Below are 20656 nucleotides of genomic sequence, written 5' to 3'. Positions count from 1 at the left end.
TAATCCCTCTTGGTTGATATATGTGATGACTGGCTTGTTTGCTTCTGGACCTGAACAGCAGCAATGGAGCATCTGTGTTGAGAAAAGTGACCATGTTTCAAGATTGTTATTATCATTTTAAAACTAGCAACCACAAGCAAATCTAACCTCACCAGCTGGTGGTAAATAAAGTTCAAGTCTGCAGAACTTCAGAGCAGCCTTGGTTTACAGTCCAACTTCTTCATTCACACTGCTATTGGTGATACTGGACAGCATCTGCCATGTTATTCCTGAAAGTGATGGAGAGACATTACATGAGGGAGAAGAGAGTGAGGAAGAAGAAGAAGAAGAAAAAAAAAACTCTGACACCTGAATTAACAGGGACACACCCCCACAACAACTGCTCTGCCCTAACTCTCACACGCTCTCAGCCCAGAAATAACTTCAACTACAAGTCTATCGCATCAAGAAGGTGTGGTTGTGGCTGTGCGAGTGCATATGCATGCATGTACATGAGTATACGTCCGTCCGAGTGACGAACATGTGCATTGTCTGAGTCATCGATGATCACAGTGTCAGTATCTCACAAGTTTCAAAACACACAGTCTCGCATAAGTGTCTGACAGAAATAGTGGCGATGTCCAAAGGAGGGTTAGATAAAAATAAGCAGTCTTGTTAATGAGGTGAATTGCTATATCCTTGTGTGTTACAGTGGACTCCGTGGATGAGCGTTTGACATGCTGGCTTACTCAAACCGTCAACTGTTCCCTTCCACGAGTGCAACGACAGGAGGAAAGCAATGATTATCCAACTGCTGCAAGCGGCTAATACAAAATCAAGCGACGCAACATTTTCAGTGATATGATATATCAGAATAACTTAATATTTTCACCAGTTAATTTATTGTTGAAGTTAGATTCATATGTGTCATTCTACTGAGTTTATGCACCCACATTACACTTTTGTGACCTTTCAGGGCCCTGAACAGGCGGGGATGTAAATCAGTTGTAAACATGATTTGCTCCGACCGAAGCATCTCTTCTGACACTTAAAAGTAAATATCAAATGATTCATTATCTTTGCAAACAAAGTCTTGTGAGACCGTAGCTGTCGCACATGACTCCCACATTTTGTCTGATTCATATGATTCCATCGGCTTCATCCTGCCTTGAATATCTTAGTGTTAAAAAAATATAGACTGTATATATAAATATATAGTGCATTGTAAAACCTAAGAACTTAGTTCAGCTCGCGTAATTCAAAATTTTGAAAATGTGTGTGTGTCTGTCTGTGTGTGTGTGTGTGTGTGTGTGTGTGTGTGTGTGTGTGTGTGTGTGTGTGTGTGTGTGTGTGTGTGTGTGTGTGTGTGTGTGTGTGTGTGTGTGTGTGTGTGTGTGTGTGTGTGTGTGTGTGTGTGTGTGTGTGTGATCCAGTGAACATGCGGTGTTTACACCAGTTCAAATCAGTCAGTGTTCCCGTGAATCACTTTGAAACAGCAGGCAAATGTGAAGATAACTGGGAGGGAATCAGGCAGGGGTACTGTGTACATACGTTGCCAGCCAGATGAATTTGTCTGCATTTCTTTTCTTCAGGAAGTCCACAGGTCTTGATCATGGTGCACAGCCATAGGATGATGTGGACGAAACGTTTCTGGACCTCAACACCACAACTAAAAGAGAATGCTTGCACTTACCCTAACCTTTGGACCTTATGTTTAAAATCACTTTCTTTCTGCCACTCATAACGAGACCCTGTGACCAGGATCCCACATTATCAGTGAATCCTGCACCACAGCCCCTCAAAGCCTCTAAAAACATGAACACTAATTAGTGAGCTGGCTGTCTCCCACAGATACCCAATGGTGCTGTGAATACATACATGTGCAGGCACACACACACACACCCGACCTTATCGGCTCCACGGCCTCCTGCAGAGGCCTGCTTGGTGAGCTGTCTGCCTCCCCCATGCAGTCAAACCACGCCGCAGCCAAGAAACAGTGTGATTCCACAGGAGCAATTTATTCCCCACACTTTGCCCACAGCTTGGCTTTACAGATGACCTTCCAAGGAGCAGGTTTTGGGTGGTTATGTGATCACTGGGGAACAGACGATGTGCATCACGGTGGACTTGCCATGAACGAAGCAGTCAGTCATCAGTCAACACGACCCACCCCGGCACTGACACCATTCATCGCACATGCTCAAGACCTCTGTGTTCGTCCATCTGCTGATCCAGGGTCGTAGGGTGCCAGGAGCCAATCCCTGCATACCCAGTCTATCACGTAACAAACACTAACAACCACACTCCCTCACACCTGGGTGCAATATAATCTCACATGCATGTTCTTTGGCCGTGGGAGGAAAGCCAAACACACACAGGGAGAACATGCAAACTCCACACAGAAAGGCCGCAGGACAGTCATCAATTCACGCAGTAGATTTTGGAGTTTGACTCTGAATGAGACAATTAAGCAAAAAAAAAAAAATGCTGCCCCATTTGTTTACGCACATAGTTGTAGTCACAAAATCAAAAGGTATAAAAGTGGTGAGCGCCACTCTATAGGCCTCAAAAGTTAAATGTCTTGCGACCAAACAAGAAAATGGTCTTAACTCTGTCCAGTCTGCATTAAACGAGGTTGTTGTCGGACCAACCAATGCGGTCCAGATTTAGCCAAAATATAATCCAACTGTGGTCGTTGAAATTGGGGTGTTATTGTCCAATAATAGTCCAAAAACACCCCAATTTAAAAGAGACTATATTTCTAATAAAGCAAAATTGAGGATATGACAGACCAACCAGATTCAATGAAAAAAGAATGTTTAATGTTTGGTGGGTTGGCGCTATTGCCTCACATCCAGAATAAGTCCAGTTCAAGATTGAGCTCAAGCATTTGTGTTTGCAGTTTGTATATTCTTCCCTGCCTTTCATGGATGGATGGATGGATGTGACAGACAGTCTTTCACTGTCATAATCAATGATTTGTTATTAACACCTTCATTCCACATAACAAACCACTTAATAATCCAGCCAGTTGAGACACAATGTCGGATAGTATTTCTTCAAACAATGTGACTTTTATTCCAAACACATTTTTTTCGGTGACAAGTGATACTTGAAGAACAATGTGTGTGGTCCCGCACAGAAGTGTAATCTCTGCCTCACACAATTGCAATGGCCCCATATGCTGTGTGAGTTAGATCATTTCGCTCCACCGCTGGGTTTTCCTCTCATCTTCATCTGTTCTGTATTGTAGGCGACTCTCGGCTTCCTTCCAAACGAACCCACACATGGAGCACTGTACTACAGGCTATTCTGTCTTTAATGCCAAATGAGTTTCTCCCTCCTCGTGTCCTCCTCCAACTCCCCCTGGAAGCGCATGTGCCACGGCGGAACCGCACACTTCTAATAAGGAGTAGTCATCTAATGAATATGATATGGGGCGTTGTCAACACTATTCCTCCCACCTTGTGCTTTGTCTTAGATGATGAATAGAGAAAATTCGAATAAATTAATGAGATATCTTAAAATTTTACAATAGACTTTCTTTTTTCTTTTTTCTTTTTTTTTTATGGTGTGTTTATTTGCCATCATTAATGTTCCTAATGATTAAAATCGAAATTATTTTCTTTGACAAATTGACAGTAGGGTGTTATTACAATGCCAATAAAACACGCCCCGTCAGTGCCTTTCTTGTCCCTTCCTCCTCCTCCCGGGCTGACGCACAGAGGATGCTCCGCTGCCCACGGGCGTGGGCGAGCTCCGGCCGCGGGTATAAACACCTTCCCGGGAATCCTTCACGTCACTGCTCGAAGCCGCAGCGACTCGGACACCAGAGCTGAAGCCCAGCAGAGATAGCAGCAAGCAGGCACCTCCACGCCGCGCAGGCTAACTCGCTTTCGGCTTTGGTTCGAGATGTTGACTCGCAGCACCATGAGGGTCTCTGGCGCCCACAAGTTTAAGAGTAAGTTGCACATCTTTTTGTATTTAAAAAAAAAAATGTGTGCATAAGAAATATTGAGTTTGCAATTTGATTCAAGTAGTCTTGCATGTCTTAAAAAGTTTTGTCGATGTGTTTTTATTTTTTCTGCGATGGTCACATAACAAATTTGCAATTATATGAATAATTTGTTATTCTGGCTTTTTGTTTACTTGTGCATGTATTGTATGAGACTTTAATTTGTCCTGGTTTTTGTGACTTAAAATTGTTCCGTACCGATTTGAATTGTCTGCTATGCATAGGATTTACAATGCCTGCTGCAAGTAGATTGTTTTTGTTTCGACTTTTTTGTTTTATAAGTGCAAATATTCAACAAGTTAAATTCAACCTTAAGCATCACTTGATAGGTGTTGATGGTTTCAGTTTTTCGAGACCTGCTGATAAAATTCTGCTCAAACCTCCTTTACGCACGGAAAGACAGAAGCGCGTCTTTTACGCGTAAACTTTTGTCACCGTCTCACGTCACCATTTCAACCATATAATACTCAGTGAAGCTTGTTAGTGATCTCAAGAGGCTCGTATCAAGCTGAGTCCAGCTCACCTAATAGTCCAGCTTGTTAAAAGGTCAAGGGGTGAGACGCTGGAAAAAATTGCGCACGTTGCGTGAATGGGAACTTCGTAAAATATTAACGCATGTACGTTTCCTGCGGTGGACACTTTTGTCCAAGGATATCCGAGCTGTGCCAAGAAGCTGTGAAATTATTTACAATAACTGAAACTGATCTGGGTCTGGTTACCGGCTTTACGCGTGCCTTCCGCACGATGAAGGTCTTGGGGGGAACATCCTCGAGGCACATGCAGTCTGAGAACAAGGTTAATGCAATGCAGGGAACCACGACTACATGCAGGTTTTAGTCTTTTTAAAATCTGAATTGCCTGCTTATGGTTATTTCATTTGATCCCCCCAAAATATTGACATTCAAAGTTATGTAACTGTGTAAGAAAAGACACTGATGCCACCCATGTAAAATGATCAGGTGGCTATGAATAGGTGAATGATTTTTGTAATGTAATCTGGTGAATTATAAATGAAGCTGGGAGTTCTGGAAGCCATCAACAAGTCATGGGTGAGAGGACAGCAGTGCTAAAAAAGAATCACTGACAACAGCTACAGGATTGACTGACAAGTAGAAAAGACCAGCAGGCTTCCACAGCTGAAATCCACCTCTTTCTTTGTCTGCTCCTCATTTTCACAAACAATATGCAGGACCTGCAGCAATTACCCTCTGCTCCTAATCAGACTCTAAATTGTGTGCCCATTTTCTAAGGACACGTATAATACTTTTCTTTCTTTTTCTCTTTCTCCTTCTTATTGCAGGCGGACTGACTTTGTGGCTGGTTCTGTGGCTGGTGGTGGTGAAGCCGGGCGGGGTGACAGCATGCCCCAAGCTGTGCGTGTGTTACCCCACGCCCATGACAGTCAGCTGCCAGTCCCAGAACCTCACCATAGTGCCGGCCGGCGTGCCCTATGACTCTCAACGTGTTTTCCTGCAGAACAACCGCATCACTGAGCTTCGCGCAGACTCCTTTGGCTTTGAGACTCAGGTGAGAAAAGTGGGAGTGGATTGCATTCCTATCCTGTATTACTCTGTGTTTGTCTTTATTCTTGACCCACTGAATCCTTTTTGCAGGTGCTTTGGCTTTATGGCAATAACATCACATGGATAGAAGCCGGAGCTTTCAGTAACCTCAGGGTACTGGAGGAGCTTGATCTGGGCGACAACCCCTCGCTGCGGCACCTGGAAGGTGGAGCTTTCAGGGGACTGGAGAAGTTGCAGAGCCTGCACATGCACCGCTGCAGGCTGGCCACTCTCCCCCATGATATCTTCCACAAGCTGTACAGCCTACAGTTTCTCTACCTGCAGGTAGGCACAAGACACACACAGTCTGCCTACAACACACACAAGACATGCACAGGACACGCACAGATTGATGGATGGTCATAGTCATAATGCCTGCAGGAGCACACATTGTTTTTGCAGGGCTAATTGTTTTTTTTTATCATTAGTCAGTTTCAAATGCCCACATGGAGGCAGCACACCCACACATGGATGCCTTCATACAGCATGTGCAGTGTGAAGGATGATCACAAGTCCAGAGAGATGCGCAGTCAGTACATTGCAAAACGAAACTAAACAAGTATTGAAACAAATCACAAATCATTTAGAAGCAAAGCAGTTTACTTAGCTGCACAATTTTCAGATATTAATAATCTTAACACAAACGGTTGCATTTATGCCAATAAGCAAGTCTCAATCGACTACAAAACACACAGTGATCAGCTAAGTTAATGCCAATCCTGACTATATAACACACAAAATGCACATGTGCCCACACAGTTCCTTTCAGTTCTAGCTCAGAGCCAAATTACATGTTAAAGCTCTCAATGAGATTATATAAAACCTTTACAATTCTTCACGATTATACTATACCCAATTCGATGAAACCTTTATGCTTTAATTTTACTAAAAGTGTTTGGAGGATAATCTTTTAAATGCTAAACATCATGTCAGCAGAGTAGTTGTGAACAGAGAAGGAGAGATAAACCATATCACAGCAGAATTTATATTTGTATTACACTGCATCAGTCTGTCTGTATTTTTTCTTTGGTTTTGTATTATGAAAAAAAACAAACCACTTAAAAACACTTCAGAAAATTAACTTGTAGAGATGTCGCATGCATTTTTGTTGCTGTTTTTTTGCCAAAGTTGTTCTTCTTGTATGCTGTCAGTTGTTGGCAGCAGTGTCTTTGAAAGCAACTCTGTTCCAATCAGAAATCAAATCCCTGCCAAGATGCCTTTGCCTGAAATGAAAGAAAACACATCCCACATTCAATGAGCCTCCGAACAATTCAGGTCACTTATAACTTCACTGCATCGAAACAGGAAACGTCCCAAATATACATAAATGGTACACAACCAACTGATGGTAGGAAAAAGCTCATCTAAGCTTTCTGCATGTAATTAGGAGCATAATGTTCTTGAGGTCCTAGTTTTTAACATTTACACCTGTGGCCAACATTTTCACTTTCCCTTAATGCTTCTTCACAGCACTTAATTCTATTGTGTTCTTATTTTGCTGCAGGAAAATCAACTCCACTTTCTGCAGGATGACCTGTTCTCAGACCTGGTCAACCTCACCCACCTGTTTTTGCATGGAAACCGAATCCGTGCCCTTTCTGAGAATGTGTTCAGAGGTCTGGTCAACTTGGACCGCCTCCTTCTCCATGACAACCGCATCCGGCAGGTAAACCGCCGGGCCTTCCGTGACCTGGGTCGACTCACCATGCTCTACCTGTTCAATAACACCCTGGCTGAGCTCCCAGGCCAGGCCATGAGAGACGCCCAGGGCATTCAGTTCCTGCGCCTCAACGCAAACCCCTGGTCCTGTGGCTGCGAGGCCCGTCCCCTCTGGGAGTGGTTCCGCGAGGCCCGCATCTCCTCCTCCGAGCTCATGTGCACCTCCCCTTCCCAACGTCGGGGCCAGGACCTTCGATTCTTGCGCGAGATGGACTTCGCTCTATGCCCTATGCCCGACCCTGGCTCATTGGCTGGATCCACCACGACCACCTTCAGCACCAAGACCCGCTGGTGGTTCTCCAAACACAAGCCTGCATCTTCCTCCAAAGCTTCCTACCAGAAGAGTTCGGAAACAGTGAAGGCCTTCCCTTTCGCTGGTGTCAAGCCCCAGTACCTCCCCAAATCCCCCATCGAAACCATCCCCGCCAAGTATGAGTTGTCAGCAGATGAGGCCGCGCTCCCGAAGGTGGACCAGGAAGAATACTGGGCCAACTATGGGAACGAAGACTCCTCTATCCGCTGCTATGATTTGGATTGTGTTTCAAACTACGACAACCCAGCTTTCCCCTCGTCCTCCTCTTTTACCATCACTCCATCAGCTCTCCATCTCCTTTCCCTCTCCATTGTCATATTTTCCCTGCACTTTCTGTTTAGCTGAACTCCTTTCTCCTCCTCAGTCCTATTTCTCCTCTGAGTTTCTCCCCCCCTACTCTTTCCAACTCTGAACAAATCTTGGATGATGAGTCTTTTCAGTGGCTTCCTGGACATGCAGGAGTGCAACACTGAGGCAAAAGCGCTGTTCTAAAGAGCGGCGATCAGTAGATGAGTTGAGTTAGAGCAGAATAAGGTCTTTAAAAAGCAGATATGACATTAGGGAAAACTGCTCCGGCAGTGAGTAACAAACAGAAAGCGACCAGTGAGGATCTGTTTCTGTGGCGTCAAGGCTGTAAACAACGCAGGCGTTGTGAGTCATTTTCTCCACTATCTTTTAAAAAATATATATATTATCTCGTACTCATCATCAAGGATATGCTAAAATCCTGCCTCATTATTTTCTTCTTATATAATGAATAGAAAAGATGGTAATGGTAGGTAGAAGCGATTAAAAAACACATACAAAGAGAGATATTGGAGGAAAAATACAATAAGTTTTTGATGGTCAACTTGAAGAAAATATAGAAGAAGCATCATTAAATCTGCAGGTAGGAGTGAATCTGTGCTCCGCTTCAGATGAAAGATCCAGTGATGTCGGGAAACTGCCGCCTGTACATACCACATACCATCATTGTACATACACCCACTGCATCTAGTTCTTTTAACTAGTTGGATTTGTACTTTATTTTTTAGCACAATTTAGTAAAAAAAACTGACTTTTGTCGTAGGATAGATACTTAAAAAGTGAAGGCAAAAAGATTACATGTGGAAACTCCTTTCCCTCCCAACTTGTGTTTACCATTCTGTTCCATTCTCCTTTCTTTCTTTTTTTTATGATCACTCAGTCTGAAGAAGAAATTCAAATATAATTTCATTTTATTAATGAACTTAGATTTCTACCTAGAAATGAGAAAGTTTATCCTCCAGACAATCATATTTTGTGTGTCTCTGTTTTTGCCGTGTGTGTGAAACGAGTGTTGTGAACTAAACCACCAAAGTGCCCGTATGTGTACGGCTCTGAATCTGACAGAGTTAATCAGCCTGTTAGTGTGGATGTCCAGACTGACACAGAACAGGCTATAAAGTGACACGAGGCACGAGTCCTACATACTGGCTTGAGTTGTTTTAAGCCGTCGGGTCGCGGTTCCGTTGACTCCAGTTTCAAAACACTTAGGCCTGCATTTGCTCTACAGTCTCTGTGTGTGTGTGTGTGTGTGTGTGTGTGTGTGTGTGTGTGTGTGTGTGTGTGTGTGTGTGTGTGTGTGTGTGTGTGTGTGTGTGTGTGTCAGTGTGTGTACGTGCGTGCATGTGTGTTTATTACTTTCAAATGTGGATGGAAGATCCAAAATGTCCCGTATGCAAAAACAAACAAACTCAAATCTTTCAAATACCCTAAATCATCTTCTTTAATTACTCTTCATCCACATCAGTATGATTTCATATGTCCATTGATTTGTTTGGATAACACTGTTACGTGACCTAATTATACGGTTAGACAGACACCGACAAACATACTGTCAAATAGAAGTTCTAACTTTTTACCTCCAGTTTGACTGGAATGAGAAATGATGTCACTTTTATAATCAACTGCACCAACTAATCAGTGATCCAAATTATTCCTGAAGGATGTTCCCTGACTGTACCGTATGTAATCTCTGAACCCAACCCGCGCCTTGATTTGAGTTTCTGAAAAGAACATGAAAGATACTGTGATGTTGTTATATACTGTATTTTTCAATGGGAAGAGTTGTGAGAAGGTTGTTTTGTTTTTTAATAAAAAAAATAAAGAAACAATAAGACACAAATGACTCTGTTGTTGTTTATGATAATAGTTACCCTCTAAACAAAAGTGAGAAACTCCAGTTTGATGACGGTTAATGAGTCGACACATAAAGAGTCAATAACTGAATAATATTAGTATTTGGTGAATTAAATGATTTTAGACTTTCACTGCAACTTCAGTTGTATACAGACCAATGACCCTGGCTGAATAGCAGCTGGGGCTGTAGGGACATACTGTACATACAATGACAGGAGGGAGGTGGGATTTGTTAGACATCTGAGAAAGTTATGTACAGTGAGCATGTGTGTGAGTACTAAAGGTCACCAGCCTCAAATATGTTCACCCCTCATCCTCGTCACTTTTCTTCTCGTGCACAGACGGCAGCTATATTGAGCCACATTATACAGTGAAAATGTCTGATTAAGCCGTGTGTGTGTGTGTGTGTGTGTGTGTGTGTGTGTGTGTGTGTGTGTGTGTGTGTGTGTGTGTGTGTGTGTGTGTGTGTGTGTGTGTGTGTGTGTGTGTGTGCGTGTGTGTGTGTTCATGGGGGCCTGGTAGGAGGGAGGGGTATGATTCAGAGACAAGACAGAATAGGGAACACACCAGGATGAAAATGTGACGAAATGTCCTGGCATCACAACACCCCCTCAACAGATTAGCTCGATAATAATGATTATGATGCACGCATTCATGCATGTGCTTGCATGTGTAAGGACTCGTTTACATAAACCATTAACATACAAAGACACATTCAGATTTCTGAAGTTCAAGGAAGCTATGTGGAGTGGCATGCAAATCAAATCAGTATGTAGATATTGTTTTCTTTTTTCCTTTTTGTTTTCCAAAGTGAAAAATATCTGCCACTCCCTGCCATTTAAATTATTACGTTTGGTTAGTTTAGCTCAAAGGTGAGAATCAAGACAAAACAGGGAGGCTGGTTTTGTTGTTGTTTTGTAGCAAGCAACCAGTAGAAATCACACCAATTATTATGTGTTTACTGGCCGGGTTGTTTATCAGTATAAACAGTTGGACAGGAAAATACTGAATTTGCTGCCTTACAAGTTACAATCTTCAACCACCAAACATGTTTTTGCAACCCCGTCTCACAGCAGTTCATCAACTGGTCACAAAAGTTATTGATTCGTGTTCAGGAACACGTTTCGCACCTCCTGATGGTTTTTCCTCGCAATCCTCTGTTGTCAGATCACTTCCGGTTATTGTTTTGAATTTATATTATTTGCTTTCACAATACGTGGGAAGAAATTCAATTGTGAGCTTGTCCTCTTAGCTTCCTCTGCTAGAGACAACCACCTGCGGAAATGCACATTAAAAACTTTCGTCGTGACCAACATAATTACTCTTTCCATACTGCCTCGTTTCCCCGTTCGCAGCACAACTGTAGGCGTTTGCCTTATATGGACCAAAGCAACTGCCTGGGTGGTCATGGGACATGCCTTGTGTGTATTTTTCCGGTGCAGGAACTCAACGACGCCATTAGTTAGGAGACGTTCTCTGAAGTCGCCAGACTTTGATGATGTGCGCCCACTCTTCTTCCCCAATTGTCTCTCCTATTTTTCGAACATGTGCTTTTTTTCCCCTCTCTTTTGTGTTTGTGAGCCTTTTATGTTGCTGTCACTCACAGCCTTTGTCTGAGGCCCCGTCACTCGAGCACTCCTCACTCCCCGTCCCTTTCCCACATGGCAATGCTCGTCTTGGCCGAGTCTATGCGGTGGCTTGTATGAGTTGGCGTGTTGGCTTGCGTCTTGATGGCGTGTTTGCTGACGTTCACCTTCACACGTGTTGTTTGTGGAAGATGAACTGTGACTCACACCCTGACGTCAGGAAGCTCAAAGAAAACGATGAAATCAATTAATGTCAGTGCCCGAGCACTTTCTCTGAGAAATAATAGAATAGAATAGAATAGAATAGAATAGAATAGAATTCATAATTGATGAACTTCATTTGCAGCTCTGTTGACTCTCATTGTCCAGCATGTGACAACCTGAGACTGCAGGGCAGTGAACCTGTGCACCGGAAAGGTCACAGTGGAAGAGTGAGCTGGAGCAGAGAGCTGAGGAGACCCTTACACTGTCTAAATTAAACATTTTGAATGGAAACGCTGTCTATTCTCTTGTAAGCAGAGACTTCCCTATGAGTTCAGCCACTCAGCATCCCATGATCCCGTTGTCACTGGATGAAAGGGCCAAAATGTCATCCTTTGGAAAGCCTCCGGGGTGAATATTTGATTCACAAAACAAGCATTTTGAGGAAAACAAGAATATATTATTATGATTTAAAAAAAGATGTTTCAATTAAAAAATAAACTATTAATTAAACACATTGTTTTTGCTTAATTTTTCATGTGTGCAAATTTTGGATGCGGAAACACCACAAGGACCCAGTGTGCGGAAATTACTTATATGGATAAATTAATTACCTCCCTTCTGCTGCCGCTCCTCTGCATAAATGAGTGTGTGTGCGCAGATATGTTCATGTGTAGATCCTCAAGTATTTGTAGAACAAGCGTGGAGGCAGCCGAATTTGGACGTCCGTTCATGACTCACTTGCAAGTCAAAGTCAAAAAGATCAGAACAGGGTGAAGGCAGGTCACATCTGTCCAGTGATCTGTCCCCTCCTCTGAAGGTTTACAAACCCAGCTGAATATACACTGGCAAAACGCTACAGAGAGAGATTGGGAGAGAAAGTGTGACGGGTACGACAAATATAACCACATCAAACTTGACAATGCTGCCAACAAACTCAAAGTCTTGAGTTTGCCGTTAACAAATAAAGAAAAGAGTAGTGATTAGATGAATGGTTGTGAGCCAGTCACTCCGCCTCGCCATGGGAGGGTTTATATTTTCTGGCACACACGCAACTCGTGATGTCCTCAAGTCAATTACTGTGAGTGTCCAAACGTATGAATGCCACACTCACTGTGACAGATGCCAGGATTGTCATTCCGTTAGCACCATATTTGCCCTCGACTTTGATACACTCACACACATCCGTCTGTGTCTTTACTAAGTTTTAGTTCCATTTTTTCATGTGTATTTTGGATGCAGTCTTTCAATCAATCCTCGCAAATCCTCAATTGGAGATTATACAAGCCATTAGAAAATGTGGAAGCACCTCTCTTGGGGCCTACATTCATCTGTCCCTCTGTTTACAGAGGACAACACACAGATCTTTATTTGGAACAGCCAGAAGGGAAGATTAATCTACAAGTGTACCCAGGCTTTAGCATGATGGAATGACGCACATAGAGACCAAGAAAGTCTGCTGTAGTCCCACACTGTCAATGTAGATGGGTTTTTGTTTACAGCCTGCTTCAATGAGTAAAGTACATGATGTGGTTCAAGGGAAGAAATGTATTGCTACTGTTGGGAAGTGAACTCAAAAATTATATCAAGTTGTAGTGTAAAAGTGTAAAGCACTTTGAGGACTGCTTATGCAGAGGAAAAGCGCTGTTTAAGTGAAATCCATTAATTGAAATCCATTTAGTATGAATAGTACGTATCTGTCTCTTTTTGTTTTCTGAACAATAACTCAGCCAGTGAATGTTTCATTAGCTAATTGTTTGTTGTTGTTTTTTTACCAACAGCAGCTTGGCTGACTTTAAGGATGCCTTGGTGGCAAACAAACTCTCTAAATCAGTCCTATCTGTGGGAGCAGAAACATTTGCTGACTACCTTAATATGGCTATCTGTGAATTATACCTGCAGTAAAAGCAGCTAAAGAAAGACGGTTGGTCGTCTGTAGGAACTTCAAAGCTGGTTCCAGTCTTCCCTTACATTTATTCAGTGCAAAAAAATGTGTCCATCAGTTATTGCAGCAATTCAATCATCAAGAAAAAAAAAAGTATTGACTGAATAAAAATAGGATTGTCTGTAGCATTTTTAGAAAAAAAAGGAGGTTTTTAAAATTTGGATAGAAAAGTTGTCACACATTTATGAAGCTGTAGCTTTTTTTAAGGTTAAAAAAACCACGTGCTGACTCGTACAAGTTGATGTTAATTAATCTCGTAAATAGTGGATAATATTTTTGCATTAACTTTATAGAAGTTCATTGAAAATAAAGACAAGGCCTAGAATATTGGTAATATTTGATGATATTGAGAAGAACCAGAAGGACACTGAATTCAAATGTTTTCATTTGAATTGGTCCGGGTTTTTTTTTTTTAGGGTAGGAAGCCCACTTATTTATGGTATCGCCCACAACAGTCGAACCCCCCCGCACATGCATACAAGATGGTACAGTCCACTTTACGCGCTAAAGACCAACAATAGTAATGGCGTCCAGGTCAGGTGAGTGCGTGATGACTGTAAACACTACAATACAGAGACATGCTGAGTTTGAGTCCTTGCAGAGGACAGAGTATAACAGCAAGTCTGTTGTCCAGGTAGAAGAGGGACAAAGCGCAAAGTGGAGGTCCAGGCCGAGGAGGAGCCGTGTGTGGAGAAGAAGGACCGAAGCGTGGAGGAGGAGGAGGAGGAGGAGGAGGAGCAGGATGAAGAGCAAAGAGGGCCAAAAGTCATCATTGAACACTGGTAAGTAAACGACAGGTTTTCAAAGTATGAGTCTTTACTCACATGATGCTAAAAGGACGTTTCTGCTCCCACCAACTTAGTTTATTTGCTTTATTTCGCTCAAATCCTGGATTTCACTGGGATCACGAGAACGTTGATTAACACCAAACAATCAACACGTGAGAGCAGAAGTGGTAATTGTTTGTATTTAGACTGTAAACAATACGAGGTTTGTGTGACGGCACCTTTTTATTTGAAGATCAGCAAAAATAGAATATTTCCTCAAAATACTATATTATCTGAACTATATTTTAGGTAACTTTATTTTTTTTCTTGTCCCAAGCCAAGTTATAAACTAAAGACAAGTATGAAAGGCCAACGTTCATACATGTATTAATACTGACTCTCGTATGATTTCAGGAGTTAAAAAAAAAAAAAAAATCTTGCATAATGTTGTTTAATTTTAACAACAAATAGACGTGTTTAATTTGTTGTCACAAAATACATACATTTGTGTTCCCTGGTCAGACCTGCTTTTTGAAAGCAAATGTCTTAAAAAAAAAAAAAAAACGTGACAAATGTCAGGACTTAATGACAGATTTGTTATTCTGGCATCTATTTTGCAAAGTCACATTTTCTGCATTGGCACTATTCTGTGTGAAAATTATTTTGTTTATAGAATTTCCTCTTCATTATTTCTCACTTTAGTTATCAACTGATTTTGCACATTACCCTTAAATGCAATAAAGGAAAGTTACAGTCCGAGCATCAGTATTTGAATTGATTTCATGCAGTCAATCTCTGATATGATGTTTAAAATGCTGAACAAGCTGGTCTGTTCTCTTTTACAGTAAAAGCTGACGAGTGTATGGGCGTAATGCCCAGGAGGTGAAGTCTGCCCTCTTGGCTGCCAGCCCTGAACTGAATGTGGTCCTCAACCCTGAAAAACCGCGAAGGAATAGCTTTGAGATAACGCTGTTTGATGGAAGCAAAGGTAGAGTGCTTCATGGCAAATTCAGAGCATCTCTGCCTTCTCCTATTTTTAAAAACACGACCATTGCAAGGAGTGTGGACTCTTAAAGTCTTTGAACGCTGAACAATAATTACACCATCAGTCATGCGCGCATAAACATTCATGTTGTGCTTGCAAACCTTACACTGAATTACATATGAGTTATACTTTGAAATAACTTTCAAGTTGAAAAATTGTCATGGGCCACAGGTCGGAAGACTAAAAATATTTTCAGAACGCTGTAAATCCTTATTGTTGCTTCAACTGAAGGCATTAGCATCTTGCGCATTGTTTATATATCCGCAACGGCACTATTTGTTCTCAAGAGATTACACAACAATTGTTGCCTAGTGTTTTTCAGTACCAATGTCAGTATCTTCAATTTGTCCTGGGCGGTTTCATATGAGGGATGACTATTAGGTTACTTTTGACACCTAACTGAATTTAATGTGTTTCTATTTAATGATATGTCTGCTATGCCTCACCTCTACAGAAACATCTCTGTGGACTGGAATAAAGAAGGGTCCACCCCGAAAGCTCAAGTTTCCTCTACCTGATGTGGTTGTTGCTGCCCTGCAAAAAGCTCTGAAGACTGAATAGATGCCCAGTGAAGGTCTGTCTAAACAACTCCCAATACTGATATGCAGAAAGACACGTATATTAATGTTCCACGACATCCAGAAACTGCTTTAGGAATGCACAAGACTTAATATGAACAGTGTGGTGTTTCTTGGTTGTCTCCTGTCATGTGCAGCAGTGCATTCAGGAGACGTGACTGGTGGAAGCAAAATGATGAGGAGTGACCAAAGAGAGAGTCTCAGTCTCTCCCCTGATGAGCCAAGCTCCAGCTGCCATTGTCTTCTGGATACACAGCGCCATCTAGTGGAGCATCTTTGAGCTTGAACAGTTCCCAAAATGCCCAGTGATGCTTTTTCCTCTTTTTCAAGTTGTCATTTTCGAAGGTTCATTGTGTTTTTACATATATTTTGTTAAATAAAGTTTCTCATATTGTGTGAGTATTTTATCTGTATATAGCAATATTCAGTCTATCACAAGGAAAATGGAGATGGACAATTACTCACACTCGCACTCTGGACAAGCGAGTGTCACCAGTTGGCGAGAGTGCTGGCCGCTGTGTGGCACCTGGTTTCTCCCCATAGTCCAAAACGTGCAATTGAGGATTATTAGTCATTCTAAATTGGTCATATACTTGCTTTGTTGGCCTTGATAATGTATCTGTGTTGATGTGTGTTTATTAGGGTCTGAGCGTAGCTGTGTGTGACCCTATTGGAATGCACGAGATTTTTTTGTTGTTTTTGGGTTTGTTTGTTTTTTTTAAACTATTTTGGTACTGTGTAAGCAGCAGCTTCACATCACTTGTACGTGTGGGATCAGCTTTTTTTCTGTTTGTGACAATTCTTGCACAAATATGATGTAGCACCTGCTGATACAGAAGTGACCGGGTTAATATGTTTTGACTCTAGAACTCTAAAGTTAGATAATTTTCACCCAGGCACTTACTGGCATTTTATTCTGTGAAGGCTGATTCTGAGAATCACTTGCATTTTCTTAATCGCTTTGGCTCCTGCAGTCTAACCAATTTGAAGATAAGATAATCCTTTATTGATCTCACAGATAGAGAAATTTGCAGTGTTACAGCAGCAGCAAATTAGGACAGGAGAATATATTCTCACGGTGCACAATACAATTTTGACCCGTTCAACGCTACTTGCAGCTTAAATATTTTTTTCTTCTAATTTTGCCCGACATGTTGCTTTACAATTTATCCATTACATGTTTGTGGCCAGTGGTATTTATAGTACTTAACATAAACCTTCACTATTTAAAAGTTCTTTGACACTCTTAAAATGTTCAGTTATCAACTGAATAAAATGTTTTTAAAATACAGTAATTTTGGTTGCTACGTGTTGGGGACGAGTGACGCGACGTCATCAATCCGCGACTTGGCACGGAAGCAGTTCGTCATGAGCACAAGTGAGGGTTTTACTTTTATTCGATATTAATGTTCGAAATTAGCCTGTAAGTACTGTACAGTCAAACTAGAAAGTATGGATGTATCTTGTAACATTACAAAAGAGTTGCTGATGTTGGAGACGGTTTTAGTCGTTCGTTTATCCACGAGGTATCACTAGTTTAGCATCGCTATGCTAACTGGTTTGTAGCGCACAAGTGTGCACCTGATATGTTTACAGGGGATGTATAATTTGTCTCTCCTTTCTTTATGCGCAGACTTATTTACAACAACATGTCAATATTGCATAACGGGCGTTTAGACGAACTCTGTCGATGCGTGTCAGCATCGTCAACACTTGCAGTACTGTGTTTGGTGTGACTGTAAATTTGTTCTCGGTACAATTGTGACCGCACGTAACGCACATTTCTCTCGTCAGTCATGGCAACAGAGGTTGTGGAAAAGGTTGGCGAGGATGCTCCTCCACCTGGGAAGCTCAGTACCAGGTTTGACCTGGAGAAGGAGACTGAGCTACGGTTCGAGGTGGAGGCAGGGGAAGCGGCCGAGCAAGTTGAACTCGAGCTTCTCACAGGAATGGCTGAGGTGTTTGGCTCAGAACTGAACCGAAACAAGAAGTACACGTTCGGGCCAGGCTCAAAGATTGCAGTTTTTACCTGGCAGGGTTGCACCGTGAATCTTTATGGGAAGCCAGAGGTAGGTACACAGATAGGGAGGAGTGTGTGCACATTGGACTCCCAAGTCTCTCTTATGAAAAGTGTTCCAAATTCCAAAATCACATTTCACACTGTTCAGCTTTGTGTTGTTCCTCGCATATAAACAGCTTAATAATTAACTGTGATTATTGCATATTTTCAGGTTGCTTATGTGTCAAAAGACACTCCGATGCTGCTTTATCTGAACACACATGCTGCCCTGGAACAGATGAGAAAACAAGCAGAACGGGACAATGAGAGGGGGCCGAGGGTATGTTTTAATAAGGAAATCTTCATTATACGACCCTCAGACCACAGTGAAATGTTTTGTAATGGCACTAAACTGAATGGTCCTCAGGTGATGGTGGTCGGACCGACAGATGTTGGGAAGTCAACAGTGTGTCGTTTGCTCCTCAGCTACGCTGTGAGAGTTGGAAGGAGACCAACACTTGTGGAACTCGATGTTGGGCAAAGTGGGGTAAGAAGAACTGGCTGACATGATTGTAAACTTTAAAGAGTGACGTATAATAAGCATCGTATTCAATATTGATGTTAAATCCTCTTGGGCTGCATCAGGTGTCTGTACCTGGGACCGTGTCTGCACTGTGTATTGAGCGTCCAGCAGATGTAGAGGAGGGCTTCTCCGTTCAGGCTCCCTTGGTCTATCACTTTGGCTCTACTACCCCAGGCACCAATATCAAACTTTACAACAAGGTAAGACAAAATATTCTGGCTATCTGGACATTTTCCATTCCAACCATCAAATCTTAAACCACAACTTAAGTAATTGTTTTCAACGATTTATTTTCTCACTCTGCTCTCAAGCTGACATCGTGCCTGGCCGAGGTGTTTTCCCAACGCTGTGAAGTGAACAGAAAGGCCAGTGTGGGAGGCTGCATCATCAACACCTGTGGCTGGGTGAAAGGCTCCGGTTACCAGGCTCTCGTCCACTGTGCTTCCACCTTCCAGGTGGATGTGGTGCTCGTGTTGGACCACGAGAGACTCTATAATGAACTAAAACGAGACCTTCCTCACTTTGTCCGGGTCGTGCTTCTACCGAAGTCCGGTGGCGTGGTGGAGCGCTCCAAGGATTGCCGGCGAGAGGCTCGGGAGGAGAAGCTCCGCGAGTACTTCTATGGCTTCCGTGGCTTGTCCTTCTACCCTTTTTCTTTTGAAGTGCGTTTCTCAGACGTCCGCATCTACAAGATCGGGGCGCCTTCAATCCCTGACTCTTGCTTACCCCTGGGAATGTCCCAAGATGACACACAGCTCAAGCTGGTGCCGGTAACACCGGGACGAGACCTGACATATCATGTTCTTAGTGTGAGCAGTGCCGAGGATGGAGAGGAAGGTGCGAGAAAAGGAATAGTGGAGACCCCAGTCTGTGGCTTTATTGTGGTAACTTATGTAGACACTCAGACACAGATCTTGAAAGTCTTGTCCCCAGCACCACGACCACTGCCGAGACATACTCTGCTCATAATGGACATCCGCTTCATGGATATGAAATGAAGCAATGCCTCGGGGAAGTGGAAGTTTTGTAAACAAGAGTACTGTTGGATGTTTTTTGTGTTTTTCCCCCCCAGTGAATATAGTATCAACATGTTGAAATTGATAGCAGATAATAATTGAAGTGGATAGCATACACCATACACTATTGCATTTTGAGGCAAGGGATGTTTTATATGTTGAAAATAATTATTTTTTTGGGAAGAACTTTCATGAACGCTGTAAATTGTTTTTTGTAATAAAATATTTTAAAGTGAACGTTTGTCTGTGGGCTTTATACTAGCTATACTATAAATCTTTAAAAAAAATAGTTTGTTTTTATCTGTTATTCAATGGACTCTTAATAAAAAAGAATGGGATCAGATCTTAATTATAACCTATTTTAACTGGGCTTCTACTCCTAAGAAAATAAAACAAATTCAGTAAACTTTATGTGTCTCAAAGGTATTTGAAACATTTCGCATTTGCATTATGGCCATCCTGCAGAGTTCATTCTCATTCTGTTTTGTAAGACAAAGGGCACTGACCTGTAGGCCAAATCCTAACCAGTATGGCAAGAACTGTTTTTGAGCACTACAACGGGAGCTCATCAGATATTTGTGCTGTAAACACCCGGCACCTCATACTGGAGTACACTGAGTGTTCTTTTCACCCACATACTCTTTAACATTTCATGTTTAGTGTTGAAAAAGTCTGCTTTCTTGACTCCTATTTTCTGTTCTCGGAAATTGATCCTTTGCTTTAATCTGCAGGATCTGGCTGTGTTGTAGGTGGCTCTACTGTAAGGGCTTTCAAGTGACTGTCTGTGATCTGCATTCCAAACGAGAGAGAAATAGTGAGCATACTTGAGGCAGTTAAAATAAGAACATCCTGATACATTTCTAATTTGAGAGACCTTTTTTGTCATACCTGCATTCCATATACAATAAACAAAATAATCCTTAAAAATTGTATTTTCTCAGCCAGCTTTGGATGTGTTTTGAGTTTACCTGGCAGGAAGGTTTTGTTTTTAAGTTGGCCTCGAACACTTGAGATAATTTTCCTCAATCAAAGCACTCTTACAAATTTGAAAATAGATGAGGAAAATTTTGCATCTGGCTAATTTTTGTGCCATAGGATAAAATAGGTGTTTTACACATGTAAGGAATATTACATCCCATTTGATATTTTTACATTTATCATGTATCACATTTAATTCCCTGGATCAAC

At 42.0% G+C, this 20656-nt stretch overlaps 3 protein-coding genes across 3 annotated transcripts; all 3 read left to right on the top strand.

Moving 5' to 3' along the window:
- Positions 1-3802: 3802 nt before the first annotated feature.
- rtn4rl2b (reticulon 4 receptor-like 2b) lies at positions 3803-9590 on the top strand. The gene is made up of 4 exons (XM_080501820.1): positions 3803-3940; positions 5295-5521; positions 5608-5841; positions 7061-9590. Exons 1-4 carry the CDS (start codon positions 3892-3894, stop codon positions 7931-7933), a joined length of 1383 nt encoding a protein of 460 aa, XP_080357946.1. The 5' UTR covers positions 3803-3891; the 3' UTR covers positions 7934-9590.
- A 4413-nt stretch (positions 9591-14003) lies between these two features.
- selenoh (selenoprotein H) lies at positions 14004-15853 on the top strand (the record flags this gene model as incomplete). The annotated part of the gene is made up of 4 exons (XM_080502434.1): positions 14004-14019; positions 14115-14262; positions 15093-15235; positions 15747-15853. 4 exons carry the CDS (start codon positions 14004-14006, stop codon positions 15851-15853), a joined length of 414 nt encoding a protein of 137 aa, XP_080358560.1.
- Positions 15854-17222: 1369 nt separating this feature from the next.
- clp1 (cleavage factor polyribonucleotide kinase subunit 1) lies at positions 17223-19663 on the top strand. Its single transcript, XM_080502833.1, has 6 exons — positions 17223-17248; positions 17665-17939; positions 18102-18209; positions 18297-18416; positions 18515-18652; positions 18764-19663. The coding sequence occupies exons 1-6, from the start codon at positions 17239-17241 to the stop codon at positions 19448-19450; spliced, it is 1338 nt and encodes a 445-aa protein (XP_080358959.1). The 5' UTR covers positions 17223-17238; the 3' UTR covers positions 19451-19663.
- Positions 19664-20656: the final 993 nt, after the last annotated feature.

This window comes from Blennius ocellaris, assembly GCF_963422515.1.
Source record: "Blennius ocellaris genome assembly, chromosome: 9".
In the NCBI taxonomy this organism is placed as follows: domain Eukaryota; kingdom Metazoa; phylum Chordata; class Actinopteri; order Blenniiformes; family Blenniidae; genus Blennius; species Blennius ocellaris.
The sequence above is the reverse complement of the archived record's forward strand: the minus strand, read 5'-3'. Positions and strand labels throughout refer to the sequence as shown.

Bases quoted from the DNA above. Each gene is read 5' to 3' on its own strand.
- clp1 (XM_080502833.1), top strand. The intron at 18,417-18,514 runs GTAAGAAGAACT...GGGCTGCATCAG, and splicing joins TCGATGTTGGGCAAAGTGGG to GTGTCTGTACCTGGGACCGT. The intron at 18,653-18,763 runs GTAAGACAAAAT...TCTGCTCTCAAG, and splicing joins ATATCAAACTTTACAACAAG to CTGACATCGTGCCTGGCCGA.
- rtn4rl2b (XM_080501820.1), top strand. From the start codon at position 3,892: ATGTTGACTCGCAGCACCATGAGGGTCTCTGGCGCCCACAAGTTTAAG. The intron at 3,941-5,294 runs GTAAGTTGCACA...TTCTTATTGCAG, and splicing joins TGGCGCCCACAAGTTTAAGA to GCGGACTGACTTTGTGGCTG. The intron at 5,522-5,607 runs GTGAGAAAAGTG...TCCTTTTTGCAG, and splicing joins CCTTTGGCTTTGAGACTCAG to GTGCTTTGGCTTTATGGCAA.